Raw genomic sequence first — 19770 nt, forward strand, 5'->3', positions numbered from 1 at the left:
CAAATATTTTGGATTAACGGGGTATTCTTATATTTATTCATGTTTTTCGTTAACTCACTAGAAATAGAAATATTAGTTACGTTATTTTATGAGCACACTGTAAGTATAACTGATGATTACGATGTAGAAAACTGATTTATTCAATCAACGATCCGGATGATAGATTATAGCCTCATTTATTAAAACTAAAGTAAACCTATATAATTTCATTAGTGTAAAACTGGCAGTTATTTCTATATTTATGAGAATCTTGCGAAAGTCAATCGAAATTATCTGTAAAATTATAAATGTCAGTTGAATATATTCTGAGCAATGCATCTACCACAGATGTGTAAGAATATATTTTTATACTTATAATGTAATACGTATTTTTAGGTTAGCAAAATAGATTTTAAAATCATACCACGTCTTAAATTTCCTCGATTTCACTATTGTCAATAAAAAAAAAATTCTAAAAATAGATTAATTCAATACACTACACAATTGAAATGAATTAACTATCGAATAAAAACATATACACGGTGTTGTAACGAAAATTCGATCCCTTCCCACATAAACTTTAAAACCAACAGTTTTTTAAAAGTGTTCGTTTTGTTAATCTCATAAAATTTAATAGTTTTTTGTCCTCCTATAGAACCTCCTGGACATTTCCATAACATTCTTTGTGAAATAGACGCTATGGAGGAAAAAATAATTGTCTTTAGAGCACGATTCTGGTGACAGAGAAATATTATGTTTCAATACGTTTGAAAGTATTCTAACGTGTGTGTCTAGTTTGAACAAATCATATTAGAAAAACTAATTTTAGAATATTTCTCCAACGAAAACTTTTAATATAAGGATGAAATTTATGAGACTATACAATTCGATGAATACAGATATCGATAACCATCTTTTTGTAATTAAAAACATACTAATGAGAAAACAGATAATTTGACTAAAACGTTGTATTCTCAATCAACTGGAATGTAGTCACGATTGATCCTTGGGGTGCACAAGGCCCCGGCAGAACGATGCTAACGCCATCTATTAAGCAGTCATGACAACAAGGCGTCGGCCATGTTGTTGATGCGTTTCGAGGAGCATTTCTAGTAATTATTGTTTGATGAGGTATGTTCTTTGTTGAGGGAATATAGTGAGAAATTGACTCATCCTGACCATGAGCACTATCAGAAGAAAGTTCAGGACCTTGGATATGACCTGTTTGAGCTGCAGTTGGAAGGTAAGTGACCGTGACCAAAGTAGCTATGAATGATTACAAGAGCTCAGAAGCTCACAATTTCCTCACATCTAATCTTGTATTTCCTTCTCGTGTAAAAGTGCTGCCAGGGGAACGTGTGATAGTGTCTGGCAAGGTTTGTATTCCACTTGTTCTGCATGAAGCACCATAGTGTTCTTGTTTCCTCTTGGTCGTCTAGAATCAGGATTTAATACTTATCACATTTTATCTTAATGTCCGAATAACTTTTCTTCTACTTTCATTCCTTTCAATTCTCCTAAATCATTTTATGTGTGTCCTTATATATTTTTTTATACTTGATTTCAATTTCCCCATTAAAATTTATGTCTTGCGTCCCTAGTAGGAACTGAGATTTTTTTCAGACATTTAGATATCAAAATAATAAATTCAGGTTCTCAAATCATCTTTGATATTTTCGATGTTTCCAATCTTGTTCAGTTCCATTATTTTCTATGCGGAAAACCAAAAATTTTCTCTTTTATATTCATGTTAAACATTTTCAACGGAAATAAGGATTGATGATTCGTGTAGAGTAGATGTAAAAAAAGCAATATGGGGAATTAGTCCTTGGTACTATCCTTTCCAGCAATCTAAGCTTTTGAAAAGACTAAAAAACGAAATTTGTCGTAATGCTGAATAGCAGTTCATATATATGAACGGTTTGATTGCTGATAGAAATTTCACGCGTCCCATGACTCATTTTTTAGACTGACAAGGAATTATCTGTCCTATGAATACAGTTCTATGATCACCTGGTTTGTTTACGAAAAACACAACAATATGGCCGACGCCCAGTTCTCGTATCTGACCGCTAGATGGCGCTCGCGTCCTGGGACAAAAATACAACCCGCATGACTTGTAAACCCCAAGAATCGTAGATTGATGATGTATATCAACTCTATTTCGTTATTCGTACTATCAGTTTTGCTGTTAATTCAAATATTATCGAGCGTTCGTACAACCAACACTGAAAGTACTGATTAATTTGAAATACCTTGGCTAGATACTTCGGCAGATCTTAGTAAGTAAGCAGGCTGCTGATTATTGTACGAGAAGTTTTGCACAAAAAATGACACAGGACAAAGGCATATAGGGCCCAAATAATGACAATTGGGGCAATTTATGTCTATACCAAGCTGCATCCTTGAGAAGTTATAGAGCTTCAAAGTGGGGCCCAAAATTACGAAAAAATTTAATTTCTTGATCTCATAAATACAAAATTTGATACACCGCAAGACTGTTGAGGGTATTAAGTGATGGTAAATAGAAGGCGATGGGACCATTCTGGAAGATTAATCAGGAGTTTCCTAACCTTAAAAATTCTCAGAAGTTTTATATGTGTCATATGTCATGTTTATTCGTCCTCAGCTGGTTCCCGTGAAGAATTGTGAAATTGGAAATCGCATTACAAACAAATGCTATGTAATAAAAATGATCATCAGCTATTGGCCAGAGTAAAAAAATTATAACAATTGAATTACTAGAAGAACTACATTGCATATTGTCATATTTCATGTTTATATCCATAGCGGGCTCTTGCATTTAGTTAATCGACTTGTCATTTTCTATGTTTTATGAAAAATTAAAAGAGGAGCAAGTTTTAGTATTAAATTATGCATTGTATGAAAATGAAATTCTTTAAATCAACTGACTGACGGATGGAAAACTATAAAATTTTAAGGTTATGCACTCCTAATCAAACCCCCAGAATGTTTCGATCACCTTGTACATTACTTAATGCCCTTAACATACAGTGTACCAAAGTTGGTATTTATAAGATAGAGAGTTGCAAAGAAATTAATTTTTTCAACATTCTTGGTTTTGCTTTGAGGCCCTATAATTTCACAGGGTTTCAACTTGGTAAATTAATCCCAATTGTTATATTTTGAGCTCTCCTATACGCATCTGCTCTATGCCCTTAACTGGATACCCTGTAGAGAATGTGCAATTAAGTTTTATATAACTTTCTACTTATTACCTGAAATTTTAGTTTGGATAGAAGATTTATTCTAGTTTTTTTCGTACTATAATCAATAAATGTGATAGCAAAGTAAAAAACTTATATGACGTATTTGAAGAAATGATTGTTTAAAAGTTTTTTTGTACCAAGTGCGTATATGAATGTTTTTTTAATGGCACAAGAAAGTGTTCATTTTCGCCGAGACCCTAAGTCGAAGTTAAAAATTTTCTCGAATGTGCTGTGGAAACACGAAAGAAAAACTACATTGTCGCTTTTGAGCGACTGTTGTCTTCAAAAAAATAAGTCCATAAAACGTCACGGTCACTAGAAATCTGCTACGTTGCAGAAGCATATATAAAAAATAGTTTGCTTAACAAAAATGAGATTTTTAACAAAATATTCAAACGTCCATATTCTTTCAAACAAATTGGAATATTGTGAAATCAACTCTTCAAAAAATTGATCTGATCTGCAGCAACATAGAACATCTTCGGGAATTGTTATGATGAATAATCAATTGAAAATTAATTAATATTATTTGATTTTTATTTTGTGAACTATTTTGGAAATAAAAAAAAATAACATTTATGCATCGATAGGATGTTTTAACAGTTGTAGAAAAAAGTAATTGATTTTTCAATTTGGCCAAAGTGACTTTCAGTATTTGAAAATTCTTTAGTATAATAAATTAATAACAAATTGATAATTCAAGGTATACTAAATCACTGTTGTACCTAAACATCACTTCCTTAATTAAATGGATTAATCGGTATTAAACTTCTACGTCCATTCTTCAAATCTTATTTAAAGTTGGCCTGATTTTCCATGCAGAATTTAATCAAAATCAAATGAATTAAAATGGTAGCCATTATAGCAATAAAATTTTGAAAATATCAACTTTTGTCCACTAGAGATTGTATAAATACTCTGTAAATGTAATCATATTTTTTTAATAATACGTCGATAAAGTGTTAAAGAGAAAAACTTTTTAATTTTATCATGAAGAATTGAACTTCATTATAAGATCGTAATTAAGTACATCACATGTTCATGTTTCCAAAAGAACTTCTATTTCATTAAAAGTTAACTCATCACAATCACCCGATAAAATTACTAAGTAGAATAAAAACAGAAAAAAAAATTACCGTCAATTTTCGTATACGCGACGTCCTACCGTACGTTGGTAGCACTTAAAAACTGGAAAATCTAGACGGAGACGTCTAATACTTGGTATTAGACGCCCCTTCCTGTAGAGCAAAATTTTAAATATAGATATTGGCACCGCGACGCTTTCGTTTAACGCCGCTTACGTTTTCTAAGATCTAGATCACGAAATTTCTGAAATATTAAGTTTTATACGTTTATGGATATTTCATCACGTTATATATTGCATGAATACTAAATTTGATTTAGTTATTCGAGATAACTTGTATCACGTGACATATATAAATTACTTAACTTGTAGAAGTTTTGTTGCATTTGTTAAAGTTTTGATTTTAGCAGCTCTTGTACTGAAATATTGGATTATTAAAAAGGTTAACACGAAAGAAAAATATTAGTCACCAAACATGTAATATTGAAAAATGTCAACACAGATTTAACCGTGTTGGAAGATTCTTCGCAAAACTAAGAGATGTTTCGGGTTCAAGACAGAACCTCCATTGAGATTTTACAATTAATCTATTTCTTATACATTAAATATAAAATATGATCTTTTGGGTATTTCTATAATGTCATTGTCGGAATTATTGTCCTCGTTGAGGACTCAAAATAAAACTGTCGCAAGAGTTTTTTAAAATGCCAAGGTTTCGATCTTTTATTTGATCTTTTCCAAGGCTTCAACATTCTTGTTACCTCTGTGCCATATGTGTTGTAGATAGTTTTCAAAATCTCAGGTGAAGATGTCTTCGTTGAAATTATTGTCCTTCCTAGTATGTAATTTCGATGGTGTTGCAGGTTGAGGACTCAAAATAAAACTGTCGCAAGGGTTTTTTAAAATGCCAACATTTCTATCTTTGATTTATTGAGCCCTTAACCTGCAGCACCATTCGAAATTACATATTAGGAAGGGTATTAATTTCAACAATAACATCTTCACCTGGGTTTTTCAAAACTATCGACAACACATATGGCACAGAAATAACAGGAATGTTGAAGTCTTGATAAAGATCGAAACGTTGGCATCTTAAAAAACTCTCGGGCAGTTATATTTTGAGTCCTCAACCCTCAACACTATTCGAAGTTCTTATATAACTTTCGCACTGCTTTATGATTGAAATTGTCTAGTTTAGATATAATCGTTTTTCAGTGTATGGTATGAAAAGATCTGTTAAACGATCTTCGGTCATCGAATTTCTAAGAAACGTTTTAATTCGATCTAGCATTGAAAAACATCATTCGGCCATGTATGTTGTCATGAAAATAAATTTTTTTGTCTCTTTCAGTGTATCTGAGATATTTTTAAATAGGTTTTATTAATTTAACCTGAATATTTGTAACAGTTTTTACCTTATTTTGAGCGATCAGACTTAATTTAACCTTGTCAAAGACTGATGAGAATACAATAATTTGATCTGATTATCCGCGCAGTTCCAGACTTACAAAATCTAGATGCAACCATCAAACCCAGGTTAGGTAGGTAGATTTATGATTCTTCACAATTTCATTAGACAAAAATTAGGTAATCCGAGAAGATACGTTAATGGAGGGTAAAATAAGGAACACTTTGTATCACTTAACTAGATGATTAATGGTTCCCATCACCAGTAGTGAGATAATTCCCTTAATTTTTTGCATAATATTTTTTTCAATGCTCAAAACGCCTCCTAATCCATTCCACTTGGGTTTATGATAATAGGACTCTGAAGTAAGTGGAAAGAGAACGATCGTGATTGTCGTGAGTGCTTAGTGGAATGCACCCTAAATCACTTATTTGAGTTATTTCAAATTTTACATTTTAAGAAAATCACGAAATCGTAATTATTAATCATACACAAACAATGTTTGCATTACTCCAGAACTACAAGTTCAAGTAACAAAACTGGTGAGAAGCACCCTGTGTATTATTACACAACCATTTGGAGCCACTTTTGACCCCCTCATAACTTGAAACTATTTCATATAAATGTGTCAAATTTGGCTCATTTATTTAATTTGTGAGATACATATGTGCTCTAATTTCCTAAACACATCTCACAATGTTTATTTAGATATCCAAAAATCATCTTTTTTATCCCTGACTGATAGATCAAACCTCTAACCCAGTTTCAGATGGTCTAGAGAAAGTTTAAATCCGCTATGCATGATAGGTACTAAGGTGAATAGATCAGAAACTGGTAAATTTCTATCATTTTATTATAATTTTTCACTTAATTGATTATATTAAGAAAACTCAACTTATTATTTAGTGCATATAACTGTAATAGATGTAAGAATCAATCAAAACTTATGATGGCCGGTCTTTATGTGGATTTTAAGATTTTCACGCTATAAGGTGGGCAACTAAGCCCTTACGCTTATAACTGATATAGAGCCTATGTTTCATTTCTTGAATAACTTATGTTAGTGCTGTGATTTGCCTTTTGTCACATAATACTGTAACTTTAAGCAAGTACTGCACGATTTTTATAAAAGCTGTTAATTGTGGGTTGACTTTGCTTAATAGTTAAATGTATAACACAGCAATTTATATTTAACACATCTATTCAATATTTATACTACTTCTTGAAAGCATTAAGTTTGCATCCAGCTTATCTCAAATGTACAATGTACATTCCAGAGCCATTATTAGTAGTTAGTAATAAAAAATTCAAATAAAATGTCATTGAAATAGGAAAGTTGATGTATTTTTTACAAATTGTCTGTATTTATTAGTATTAATTCCATTACATTCATTTAACACCAAAAATTAATTCTATCATACATTATAAACTGAAAACTATATCCTATCCAATGCCTCCAACATTATAATGCTGTTTCCACGAATAACCTAAAAATAAATTTACCTGAAAACAAACTATCTATGCATAACAAAGTGAATATCGTTACGTTAATTATGAACACGGTCGACCGAACAAGATAGTAAACTTAAGTGATTGTAAAAAAATGTTGAATATCACAACTTATCAAATATAACAAAAATATTAAAGTTTCAACTTACCACCATCCCAATACTAACTTTACTCTTATCTTTAAATTCTTCAAAAGATTCATCAACTACTAAATTCATAAATGGATCAAATCCTCGTAAAATACCAGTAACTTGTCTACCACCATTCAATTTTAAGGTTAGCCTCTTATCCATAAATCTAAAAAATACAAATACAAAGTGATCAATTTAATTTTTTGAATAATATCTTACTTTCTTAATTCTGGTGGATGAGCTTTAGACATTTTATAAGCTTATAGAAACTGGGGAAAATATACGGCTGGCAATTTTTCAATTTAAACCTGTCATCAACTTTAATCAAGAGCAAGCGGCATAAAAGGGACAAGCTTTGTAGAAATTTAGAAAAAGAACAAGAATGATTAGTGACTAGAGTTAAAGAGAGATAGTTTATAACATGGGTTATTCTGTATTGATCATGAATATATCTAACTGCGCATTACTTTAATTTGACAGCCAACAGTTTTGAATATGAAAATCATAGACCTTGTACACATCCAGTTTCAATAGCATGTCATGGAAATATATCAACACCTTAAAACTATAGTGTTCCTAATTATATTTTAATTCCATTCCCTATTTTATTTTAGAAGAGTCATCCATCAAAATTAATATAATATAATTTGATACATTTTTCCATCGTCATTCCAAATGCACAAAACACTTGACTATAGATTTGAAGTTTAAAAAATAACATGTAGCTAACAGCAATGAATTTTGAAATGTATTTTAAGTGTATATTAATGCAAACAAATGAAATACGAAATCTCACGCTCTTGTCTCAGCAGAAAGCGAAAATTGATCTAATTTTTTGATATCTATGACTACTTTTTTCTTCGCAATAAACAAAATTAAAACGGTAAAAAGTATTAATGAAGCCTTGCTAAATAAAAAAAAGTACTTTATATTTCAAACGATCATCAATTCTATTCAACTCTATAGATATGTAACTAATAGAAGAACAGTGTGGTGGCTGCAGATTAAATTTAACCACGTACTTAAGGACATTAAAAAAGAAGACCAAACAAAGTGGCAAGTGACATTTCTCTCGTTTTCCTTGGTTACCACCTCCATATGTGAAGTTCGTTATTTATAAGACAATTTAGATAGTTATTAACATTTATCGTTTGTAAAGGTATAAGGTTCTTCAAGGAAGATTTAGTGATCAATTGATTGGAATAATGTATTATGATATAATAGCCTCGTAAATTATTTTTTTTCTCAAGATTAGTGCATCTATCATCTGGTATTTTATGAGTAATAAAATTTGTGTAGGCAAATTAATTGATGAAATCATAAGTCTTGTATAAATTTTTGTTTTAGGATACAATGTCAGATTCGGAGATAACTGCACCTCCACCTCCTAGTTTGAAAAATACCATTGAAGGTGATTGGAAATGTGAAGATTGTGGAAACCTAAATTTTGCCCGTAGAAGTAATTGTAACAGATGCGGTAAAAGCAAATCTCTCAGCTTGGCGGCAACAAAAAAACGTAAACTAGGCACTGAAATAGGTAAGGCAGCTGCAGAAAAGAGTAGAGGACTTTTTAGTGCTGATGATTGGCAATGTAACAAATGTGGAAATGTTAATTGGGCTAGAAGACAATCTTGTAATGTTTGCAATGCTCCCAAATTCGGAGATGTTGAAGAGAGAACGGGATTTGGGGGTGGATATAATGATAGAGGTGTAGTTGAGTACAAAGAGAGAGACGATTCTGATGATGAATACGATGAGTTTGGAAGGAAAAAGAAAAGACGTAACCTCTCTGAAACTGAAGATAGAAACGAAATAAGAAAAGAAAAACTCGTAGAAAATGAGGAAGAAGAAGAAGATGACGAGGAGGAGGATGATGATGGTGATTTGTCAAAATATGATCTTTCTGATTGGGGGGACGTAAGTGATTCCAAAAATAGTAAATCTAGGTCACGCTCGCGTTCCCCAATTAGCAAAAAGTAATTTTTTAGCATTCACAGGAATATTTTTATATAATTGTGTGATGGTCAATTCAATTTGTGGTATGTTTTATTTTTAATATTATTATGTTGAAAAGTTGTATTTCCATTCATCATAATTTTAATTAGTTGTTCAAACCTTTCTGGGCCAACGGCTTAGAAGTGATTTTCAAAATTTTTGTTGCTTAAGAATTATTCATCATATTTTTTCTCCTAGCAGATCCATTGCCTTTTGTATTGAACTCCAAATATTTGACTAAAAAGAAAACTATAGAGTGATTGGTATGGACTTATTAAAAAATTTACTTTATCTACATCTTCCATGTTGTTATTGTAGATTTTCACATACTTACTTCAATGTATTTCTTTTTAGTTTTGACCCAACGATGACAGTTGTCTTAGTATCTTGTCAAATATAATTATGACTGAATTGTTGTCACACCATTTTGTGAATAACACTTCAAATTTATACTTAACAGCAAATTTAATTGTACAAAATTATTTTAATTTTCAAATATTGATTATAAAACTATTCAAGTGTATGGAAAATTTATATCGAAAAGACTTACAAGAAAGATCGTGAATTCAACTTTCGTGTAGGTTGGCAGAAAACTATAGTACTGTCGCACAATATACTATTTGATATTGTCTATGTCATTTATGCAACTTTTCAACATCTTAATATGGGCATTTTACACCCCAGTTTTAATTCTGTTTTATTATATGATATCACATTTTAACAACTTTTTATTGGCAAAATTTGTAATTTCTGTTATTAACCCTTCAGTACTAACATGATGTTAACAACAGAAACTGAATAATGAGTAAAATGTTTTTCTTAGTCCAACAAGGATGTTTAGCCATTTTATTTGGTTGCCACTAGGTTTTTACAGTTTCTGAACTATTTTTCGCTACATTTCTGAACATCTTTACTTGACCCTTTAAATACAATTTGTTTTATTTTAATAATTCATAGCACAAAATTTTTATTGCTAATTTAGTTTGACAGGAGAAAACAAATATTTAATCAAATGATCATATTATTTATTGATTATTGCAAAATAATAATTGGGACATATTGTCCCAATAGTATTGGTGAGTGGGTCGTATGTATGCAAACAGTATTTTGTGATAGTAAAATAATGGAGAAGATAAAACATATGTTGCGTTGAATAAAAAAAAATAAGAAAAGCAGCGTTGTAATACAACATATCATTTTTTATTGCATATATACAATGTAATCAAAAAGAAAACTTAGCAAAACAATTGTTACACTGTGCACATTTGTCCTCTTTTCTTTTTTGAATCCAACACATTGTATACATGGTTTTCTTAAATTTCCCAGAATAGGCAGATGATCCCAAATATTATCCATCTTTCTTCTTGTTCAGCTGGGAATTGCCAGTGGTTATCATATTTTTTCATAGTGGTATAATAAAGTTTATAAATGTTAGTTTTGAAAATCTTGTTTGTAGGCCCCCCTCTACTTCTTAGCTCTGCATTCATGCATCGCGGCTTACTTGATATCAAATGTTCAACAAAATCTTGCAGTATATTCTACCATTCTTCAACAACGACCTCTATGAGTTGGTTGTGATTAGAAACAGGGGGACAAGACTTCAAATCCTCTTTTGGAGATAGTCCCATAGATGTTCTATAGGATCAATATCCTGACTGTTAGCTGGCCACTCTAATAAAAGGATATTGACATCATGTAAGTAGTCAATAACCTGTCTAGCCACGTGGGGACGAGCGCTGTCCTGCATGAATTTAAAATTAGGGCCAACAAACAGATTACATGTTCAAAAATAATTTTGTCTAAGTAATATTGGTCTCATACATATAAGGATCAATTTCCTCCCCAAATCATTTTAGAGCCACCACCAAACGGCACTTTAGGAGAGATATTGCCGGGCAAACCTTTCTTCTTACCTTGACAGACATGCTCAAGTCTATCTTGAGCTTAAAGGATAACTCTGGTTTCATTGGAGGACAGACCCCATTTCCAATCATGGATGGTCCAATTCTGATATAGTCTTGCAAAATTTAATCTTTGTGTTTCTGTTAAGCAACGGTTTTTTGGCTGATTTTCTGTTCCTGAGATCATTTAAACCGCGAAATCTGAATTTAAGGACGTTTTTGTAAGAAACGCCTCAATTGTTAATGGTGATTTTTCTCTTCGAAACTTCACGACATATCAAATAAAACAGAAAGAGTTTCTGTTCTTCGTGGATATCAATATTTAGAACCCAATAAATCATTGCACTGACCAGAGCGAATATTTTTATACCGTTATCTCGGGTTTGCTTGAGGTGTATTACTAAAATAAAATTTTTGGAAATATTTCACCTGCAGTCATGTACTCTGAAGACTTATTATTTACTTTGCTATTCTCAGAAATTCAAATAAAAAATTTAATTCGCATTAGTGACATAGTTGGTCTGAACATTTCAATTTATGTGGCGTTCATTTTCTATAGATTACATTCTCCTGCTAGATTCATTGGTGGCCCTTTATGTTTTGTGATTAGATTTTTTGAAAAAATCTCATTCTTTTATTGGAGGTATGTCCCTTTTTGTTAGCTGGACTCGAAGAGTAGGGAAGATATTGATCATTTGTTCTGAAATGGGTACAAACTCCACATTCGTCAAGAAAAATAAATCTGTACCAAACTAGCGCGTTATTTGCTTCGATAAAGAAAGAAAAAAGTGACGATTGTTAGCACTGAAGGGTTAAATTTGCACCTTTTGATAGTCTTCTATACACCACTGAAAACGTGCTAAATAAGTAGATAAATTGATGATTATTAAATAGTTTTAAATATCTACAAATATACTTCTGAAAGTTACTTTCAAATTCGATAATATTTAGATCACTATGCTTAAAAATGATAATCTAAGAACTTGATATAACTGTCAATTATTCAGTTACTTCATCTATATCATCTTGTGTATATTAACTCATTAGAAAATCCGATGAAATTTCCCAATTTAAAATCGTTCGTTTTTTCAGAAAGATACTATGTGCTATATGTGAAAAACTCCCTAAAGTTTTCAATTTTTTATCACTTTTATACAAAACGAAAATTAGACATTTTTTGTGGGACAATATATCTGCTTGTTTCATCAGTCATTAGGGTAGTGACCTCTTTGGAATGTCTCTATTCCTTTTTTTTTATTGTCTCCTTCCGAATTTCTCGATCTTCGGCATAGTTTCATCAGACTATCTCATAGGCGATTAATCTTTACTTCTCCCACGGCTATAAGCCTTCTAGCAACAAAATATTACAGCACTTTCTCGACTGATTAGTTCTTTTTATAGCACAGAGACTTAACATTTTCCTGTAGCAATTTTTAATAAATGAAAATATTTGCGCTCCTTAGTTCTAAGTGTGCACTTTTCTGAGTTGTATGAAAAGATTGGGAAAACTAACGTTGAGACCGGATTTATTCTAGTGTTTTTGGTTATGTATGAACTTTTCGATATTTTATAAGTCACAGCATCGCATTATTCGTCAAGGCTATCCTTCTTTTAACTTCGTCTCTTGATTCAGCCTTATTGCTTATTATTGGTCCCCAGATATGTAAAATGTTTTACCCTTTAGAGATCGCCAATCAGATGGGTCCTGTTCACTATGTTTTTCGATATTCAAGAATGATACATTTTGTGAATATTTTTCAAAATACAACTCTCCTGCATCAAGACACTTTTCCCATCGAAATTTAATTACATTATGAGTTTCCTGGAAGACTTCAACAGGAATTTCCTTCAAAGACCTCGTCTTAACGGCTCCAATATTATCCAGGATCTCCAAATATCTTTTCAGTGATCTCTTAAACCTTGGCGAGATCGGGGCAGCAGGCCACCTGGGAAATCTCGTTTTTTTGTCAGTTAGTCTGTCGCAAGGTATGTCGAGTGAGAGGGCGTGGAGCTTCCAAAAATCCTTAAGAACAGGCCTGACGCGGTTGACTCTTCGATTTAATCTTTGTAGCACTTCGATGTAAACTTGAACAGTAACGAGTCCAGGTGGCAGAAATTCGAAATGTCTTCGACCTTATCTCGTAACATCTTGTGCTTCCTCTCCGACTGGAATTTCGAGAGACAATCATCCTCAAAAGCCTGATGTATAGCTTACGATTTCTTGAGTCTCACGCAAAACTTGATCGTGTATCTTTTTTCGTCGACCACCCTCCAAGAGACGCGTGTACCAATCCAAACGTCCTGTCGCTACAGTAGCTCGTAACTCATTGCGGTTTTTTTGTTTAGATTTAGTGACAATTCTCGAATCTCTTCGGGTTGTTAATCGTCCCAAATGCATTAAACCAAAAATGGGTCTTATCAAAGGTGGATCTTTTGAAAGCTTGTCAAATGTCCAACGTCTAAAAAGGAAACAATTCGGAAGGTTGATCGGCTTCAATTTTTGTACTAATTCAAGTTGTTGAATACGACAAATCAAGCTGTTGAGAACGGCGACACTGCACCGAAATAAGTCTTTTCATTGCCATTATCCTCCAAACCGCAATCTTCTGTCATCTGCGTCCAATCAGGAACGATGGTGATATTACTTCTAATTGAGGGATATATGTCTGATTGTTCCATTGGTTCGATGTCAGTTTCAGTATCATGTCGAACAACCGTTTGCATTGTCTCTTTGTACCAGTTGCCACCATTCTATGATGTGCAGCATCACCTGGATAGTATTATCAGGGGTTATGCTACCAACAGTCTTTTCTAGTTCCTCTCTCAAATACCTACAGTAGTTACATACAAAGTGTGTTCACCATCATCTGACTCGTGTTCTTAGTAGACTCAGATGTCTGTCCCTTTATTTCATGACGATTCTTTTCTTGATGTTCTCTTCCTCATAAATCATACATGAAGCAATGTGGTATCTTTCTGAAAAAGTATTTAAGATCTAATATTAGTACAAACTATTACTTAAGGTGTCAATTAAATTTGGCGAGCTGAAATTTCAATATATGACACTAATAATGTATGAATGTGGTGTATGGATAGATCACCTGTAATAATGTTTTAAATATAAAAATTTCTGTGTTTTAAATATGTAAGGTAGTTCAAATTAAGGATAATGTTTTCATATGTACATGAAATAAATACGTTTAGATCAACTCAGTTATTTATTGTATTGTATTGGTAAAAATTAAAATAATAGTTTTGAATTTTACCCGTGTAAAGTTATACACGTATTTCTATCACGAAAATCTTTTTTGCAACATAATGAACTTTTACGACGAAATTTTGATAGGATACAGACAGAGGTCGCTATAAGTCAGACAACGCTCTAGAAAAATCGACGTGAGTCTGACAACACTGTCAAAAAATATTAAAACAAACGAACATGATAATAAATAAATAAAAAGAAATCTAATCGTGTTAAATCACACACAACTACCAAAGATGGTAGTGGCAAAAATAAAATAGTTGATTCCGACAATACTAAAAATAATAAATCGGCTTACTTTCAAAATCTCCTTAGTCCGATGTTTACGGTTTATCAGGTTTTGATACAATTCGATTTAAAATGTCTCTATTTAACACCCTTCAAAGCTCCTAATTAATGGCTGATAGACTTCCGCAGATGGCTCGGACAGACGACTACAGAAATTTTCGGAGCTGCGGTTTCTCGTGCGATAATAGCCATTTGGATTGCCAACCTCCGCAGGAGACTGTGTCGTAAGAAGAAGAAAGCCCCTAATAAATTGGTTACAACGATATCTATCGGACAATCGCAAACCTTTATATACCGTTGCATCTCTTGAAATTAGTTCAAAAGCTCCTAAGTCTGCATTTTGCGTTCGACCGTCATTGTTCAAAATGTGCTTATGATTTTGAAATAAATACTAAGAAATATTCAAGAAAGTGACTGGTTTCTATTAAAACAAGATATATGGGGGCACGAGAAGAAATGAATATATACTATATCTAGTTCCAAATTCAAATTGAACTACTGGTAGATCAATTTCCTACTTCCAATAGATACTACCTCAATTGAAATGAATAGATTCCTAATAATGATGATCTGGAAAAAAATAAAATCAATAGGAATGAAAGGGAAAATTATTGCGTAGAAATAATTTAAAGAAGTTTTTGATGGAATCTCACTAGTCTAGACTTTCATCGATTAAGAAGTATTTGGCAAAGCAAAGCTGCATTGTACAGGAATTATGTTGAGTACTGCGCAGATAAGAACATTAAGTCTCTTTCCTTAGTTTGCTTTAAATAATATAGGCTAATATTCTCCAAAAAAAGATCAATGTGACATTTGTGTCTTCTATGAAGTTGGAAACGTCGTTAACAGTTATATAATCGACATAATTAAAAAAAATGGAGAACACATGAAAATTCTTTAAACCAAAGTAATGCCCGGCTTGTTTTCACAACGGATTTTCAATCAATACTTCTTTGTCCAATGCTTAAGGCATCAAAAATTTATCACAAAAAATTGGTGGTCCACAATTTACCTTTTATAATTTGATAACAAATGATGCAGACAACACGAAGCTCGAGGAAAAATGACTTCAAATGAATCTGCAACAATTTTTTATAATTTGATCGAATCTATGTATCACAAGAGAAATAAATCATTTTGTATAGTGATTGATGTGTCGCGTAAAATAAAAATGTAACTATCAAACGCACTACTGAATCTATCAATAAACAAGAGCGTAATAATAACTCAGAAGTAGTTGGTAAGTGGACATACATAGATGGAATGTGATAGCATGCATTCCACAATTGAGCGAAGAATCCGTAATAGAGAAATTTATTCCTCTGCTGGGTATATTGCTTCTTGTAAATCGGCTCGCTCAAATCTTCGATCCTATGAAATTAAATATTTAAATAATAGATATTTCAAAAATTTTTCGTCTCTGAAATACTACACTGATGATAATTTGTGTAACGTATTTATTAAAATCCCCTTCGAACTAAAAAAAGTAAATACGACCGTTTACAGCAACTGAAGGAAGGAAATCTTTTTTATATATATATATATATATATATATATATATATATATATATACATGCAACTCATAAGTATGTAATTCAACTGATGGAGAAATTTACCACAACAGGGTCTGTTTGCAATAAAGTGCATAAGCGAGAGGGACTCGTAAATAACGAAGCAATCCAAGTGGCAATTTTAGGGCAAGTCAGCTTAGAGGCTCAACAACCCCAATCGTTGTCAACAATAAGTAGAGCGATCGGTGTTTCATCTTCTACAGTTTTCCGAGTTCTACATAAATTCAAGTACCACCCATACAAAGTTAAGTTGGTGCACGAGTTGAATGAAGATGATTTTGATCGACGTCTAGAATTTTGCGAATCAATGACGCAAATTATCAATAACAATCCACAATTGTTAAACAATATTTGCTTTTCTGATGAATGCTCATGGTCATTAAATGGCTTAGTAAGTAGGCATAATTGTAGATATTGGGCTGAAAGTGATCCACATATTATGCGTGAATTCCATACACAACATCCCCAAAAGTTAAACGTTTGGTGTGGTATCCTAGGTGACCACATTGTCGAACCTTTCTTCATCAACGGAAATTTAAATGGTGAATCATATCTTGAGTTACTCAGGGAAGGGGTTGATCCACGTATTACAACAATAATAGAAAATGATGATAACCTTTCCGAAGATTTACTGGTATTTCAACAAGACGGAGCTCCCCCACACTATGCTATGCCTGTCCAACAATTTTTAAACGAAACATTCCCCGCTCGTTGGATAGGTAGAAAGGGGCAGATGATGGAGTGGCCACCTAGGTCACCGGATTTAACACCCCTAGACTTCTTTTTATGGGGGTATTTAAAAACAAAAGTTTATGCTACCCAACCAGAATCTCTGGATGATTTACGAGAGAGGATAGAAAATGAATGTCGACAATTGAATCCAGCCGTATTAAGCAATGTCAGAGAGGCATTTCAAAATAGATTATACCATTGTATGGAAGTGAATGGTACTCATTTTGAACACTTATTGTAACTTCATAATAAATAGCACAGTTAAAAAGATTAAAGAGTTTGAACTGTTGTACAACCCATTTTAGTACAAGCAAATAAGGTGAAAGTAAATAATAAGTAAAATTTGTGCTCTTAAAAGAAAAATTGTTTATCTCATAAACTAACCAGTTTAACCTACAAGTATTATACATTTTTGAAATCAGCTCAAAGAGGAGTATCCAAATTTTACATAAAAAATATGAAAAGTAATTTAAAAAAATAAAGGGGATGCTGCTAGGGGTGAGAGGGTGGCTTTTCCAGTAAGTTTAAATAAGCCATAATGCTTGCCCCTTCCAACATAAATTGACGTGTTTTTGGATTTTTTCTAAATACCAGTATTACAAAAGTTATTAAAGGTGGATACTTTTATCTGAAAAGCACTGTATATAATTCTTCTGTACATGTGTTTACAGTGGACTCCTCCTAATCGGCTGGACCGATTTGAATGAATATTTTTTTGTGTGGATTCGAGGATGGTTTAGATTCACAAATAAGCCCGGCAGATGGCGCTGCATTCGGTATCTATGTTATCCGATTCGAATTAATTATTTTATGTGTGTTCAAGTGGATTTGAGGATGGTTAGGTTAGGTTAGATCGCATAGTGGTGGCATTTGGTGGTGGGCCACAATAATACTTCAAACGTTCTTGATGTTAGGTCTCTTTTGTTTCAAAAGATTTTGATAAAAGACTCAAAATTAGCCGAAAGGTCAATGTTTATCTTTCTTTTAGAAAATTATTTAAAAAACTTATTTTAAAACAGAAGATACCTAACATCAAGAAACATAAACATATCAAAAAGTCTAAGAAAGAAGAAATTAAATTAAAAACTTCAAAAAATGGTACAGGCACTAATAAAACAGTTAATTATAATATGATATTGAACTTCTAGATATACTTTTAATTCCCAAATTTTTTTCTCATTTCCCATTGTATTAGAGGAAATCCTCGACTGGATCAGTACTACAAACTACATTTAAAACTAGTGTGATTCAGATTCAGTCCTTTTACTGCTATAAGATTTCTTGTTTTATATATTCAGTTGATGATGTTGAGTTCTTTGCCAAAAATTCTATATCATGTTCTAGAATAAAAAATTGCTAGAATAAGGTCATTTTTGACAATGGATTATTATCTAATGAGAGTTGATAGCTCTTTTAAATACCTGGCTGGAAAAACGTTGCATATAGCGGAAATTCAATTTTACAGGAACAGCAACATACAACGTTTTTCCACTAAATAAAATTCACTTAGTTGTAAAAACATACTTATTGGTATGTTCATTCAAGTTTTGGTGTTCAACAGAAAAATGGAATATTGGAGGAGCGATAAGAATAAAATTGAAGCGGTTGAACCAATTTTATTGTCAGAAAATAAACAAATACAATTGCACAAACATTTACAATGAACACAAATTAGTGTTACTGTAGAAAACATAAACGGGTGCTTCACTCAGCTTGCTCATAAATACTACTAAACTGATGGAAGAGTTTCATTAAATACCCTTGGTCAGAATCTGTGAGATACCGACCCATAAGGTCTTTCTTCTTCTCTTTTGGTATCCGCAGGAGTGCTGAGTAGAGGTCGGAAAGATCCTTGACGTCACATTGATTAAACCGTCACCTGTTCTGAAATCTAAGGGCATAATATGTTGTGTCTCTCACATACAGTGCACTGGGTCATCGGCAGTTATCTTCATCCAGACGTATTTTATCTTGATTTTTTTAGGATTTTTCTGGAGAAAGTGGTTCAATGTCTTTAAAAGCACTTTGATCCATTTCAGAGAGTCTTATATGCTTGGTAAGCTTTGCAATGATGTAGACTACTGTCAACTTAGATCGATTTCCTCTCTTTTCCATCCCGAGACAGTACTAACTTGGCGTAAAATTGATCGCACTGTTTGCATATGTCAAAGCGAGGTGTCCCAAACCTCACATTAAACTCTGTTTGAAAATCTTACTATACAAAGTAGACCTTGCTGGATTATCTGGGTATTTCTGCTTAAATAAACGACATATTTTGGAGACACTGAGATAAGGATTCAAACATTTTTTCTATGAGACATTTCTACTATAATGATTAATTTCTATAGGGAACGATTCAATGTGCTCTCTAATGTTCCCTCTCACTGTAGCATCGATCGCATGACGACGGTTCAAGTGAGTGTCCTTATCTTTTGGTGTAACCTAACCATATTTCATTTTTTTGTTGTAAAATTTGAATTCGCCTTGATGTGATGACAAACGTGTTACGACACACATGTTTCCTATCTAATGAATAATCAAAAGAAGCTTGTAGTGTTGATGTGGAATATGATTTACCGGTACGCCTTTTCTGTGGTTCCCATAGGGCGATGAATTTAAGGAGTAAAAGACTGTTCATTGTACATCAAACCGTAAAACTGACGAAATAAACTATGTGGGT

The 19770-nt window shown here is 32.5% G+C and overlaps 3 protein-coding genes across 7 annotated transcripts in view; 1 reads left to right on the plus strand and 2 right to left on the minus strand.

Moving 5' to 3' along the window:
• LOC130448466 (uncharacterized) overlaps positions 1–4425 on the minus strand; it is a 96310-nt gene extending 91885 nt beyond the window's left edge. The window contains exon 1 of the mRNA XM_056785872.1: positions 4346–4425. The gene's annotated coding sequence lies outside the window, so the exon portion shown is untranslated. The remainder of the gene's footprint in view (positions 1–4345) is intronic.
• The window catches only part of LOC130448467 (zinc finger Ran-binding domain-containing protein 2), a 33414-nt gene extending 23892 nt beyond the window's left edge, over positions 1–9522 (plus strand). The window contains exons 1-2 of one of the 5 annotated variants that reach the window (XM_056785873.1): positions 8404–8500; positions 8689–9522. In XM_056785873.1, coding sequence (XP_056641851.1) covers positions 8695–9321 — 627 coding nt within the window. In that variant the 5' untranslated portion in view covers positions 8404–8500; positions 8689–8694 and the 3' untranslated portion in view covers positions 9322–9522. Of the gene's footprint in view, positions 1–8403; positions 8623–8665 lie in introns of those variants that run through there. The other 4 variants (XM_056785875.1, XM_056785874.1, XM_056785877.1 and 1 more) reach the window with 4 other exon arrangements.
• On the minus strand, positions 6537–7754 carry LOC130448468 (probable small nuclear ribonucleoprotein G). The gene is made up of 3 exons (XM_056785878.1): positions 7561–7754; positions 7360–7507; positions 6537–7188 (listed from the first exon to the last, which is right to left on the minus strand). The coding sequence occupies exons 1-3, from the start codon at positions 7590–7592 to the stop codon at positions 7138–7140; spliced, it is 231 nt and encodes a 76-aa protein (XP_056641856.1). The 5' UTR covers positions 7593–7754; the 3' UTR covers positions 6537–7137.
• Positions 9523–19770: the final 10248 nt, after the last annotated feature.

The sequence above is a fragment of the Diorhabda sublineata genome, chromosome 8 (genome assembly GCF_026230105.1).
Source record: "Diorhabda sublineata isolate icDioSubl1.1 chromosome 8, icDioSubl1.1, whole genome shotgun sequence".
In the NCBI taxonomy this organism is placed as follows: Eukaryota; Metazoa; Arthropoda; class Insecta; order Coleoptera; family Chrysomelidae; genus Diorhabda; species Diorhabda sublineata.

Coding starts and splice junctions, on each gene's coding strand:
- LOC130448468 (XM_056785878.1), bottom strand. CDS start 7,592: ATGTCTAAAGCTCATCCACCAGAATTAAGAAA. Junction 7,508..7,560: donor CATCCACCAGAATTAAGAAA/GTAAGATATTAT, acceptor TGTATTTTTTAG/ATTTATGGATAAGAGGCTAA. Junction 7,189..7,359: donor AAGTTAGTATTGGGATGGTG/GTAAGTTGAAAC, acceptor ATTTATTTTTAG/GTTATTCGTGGAAACAGCAT.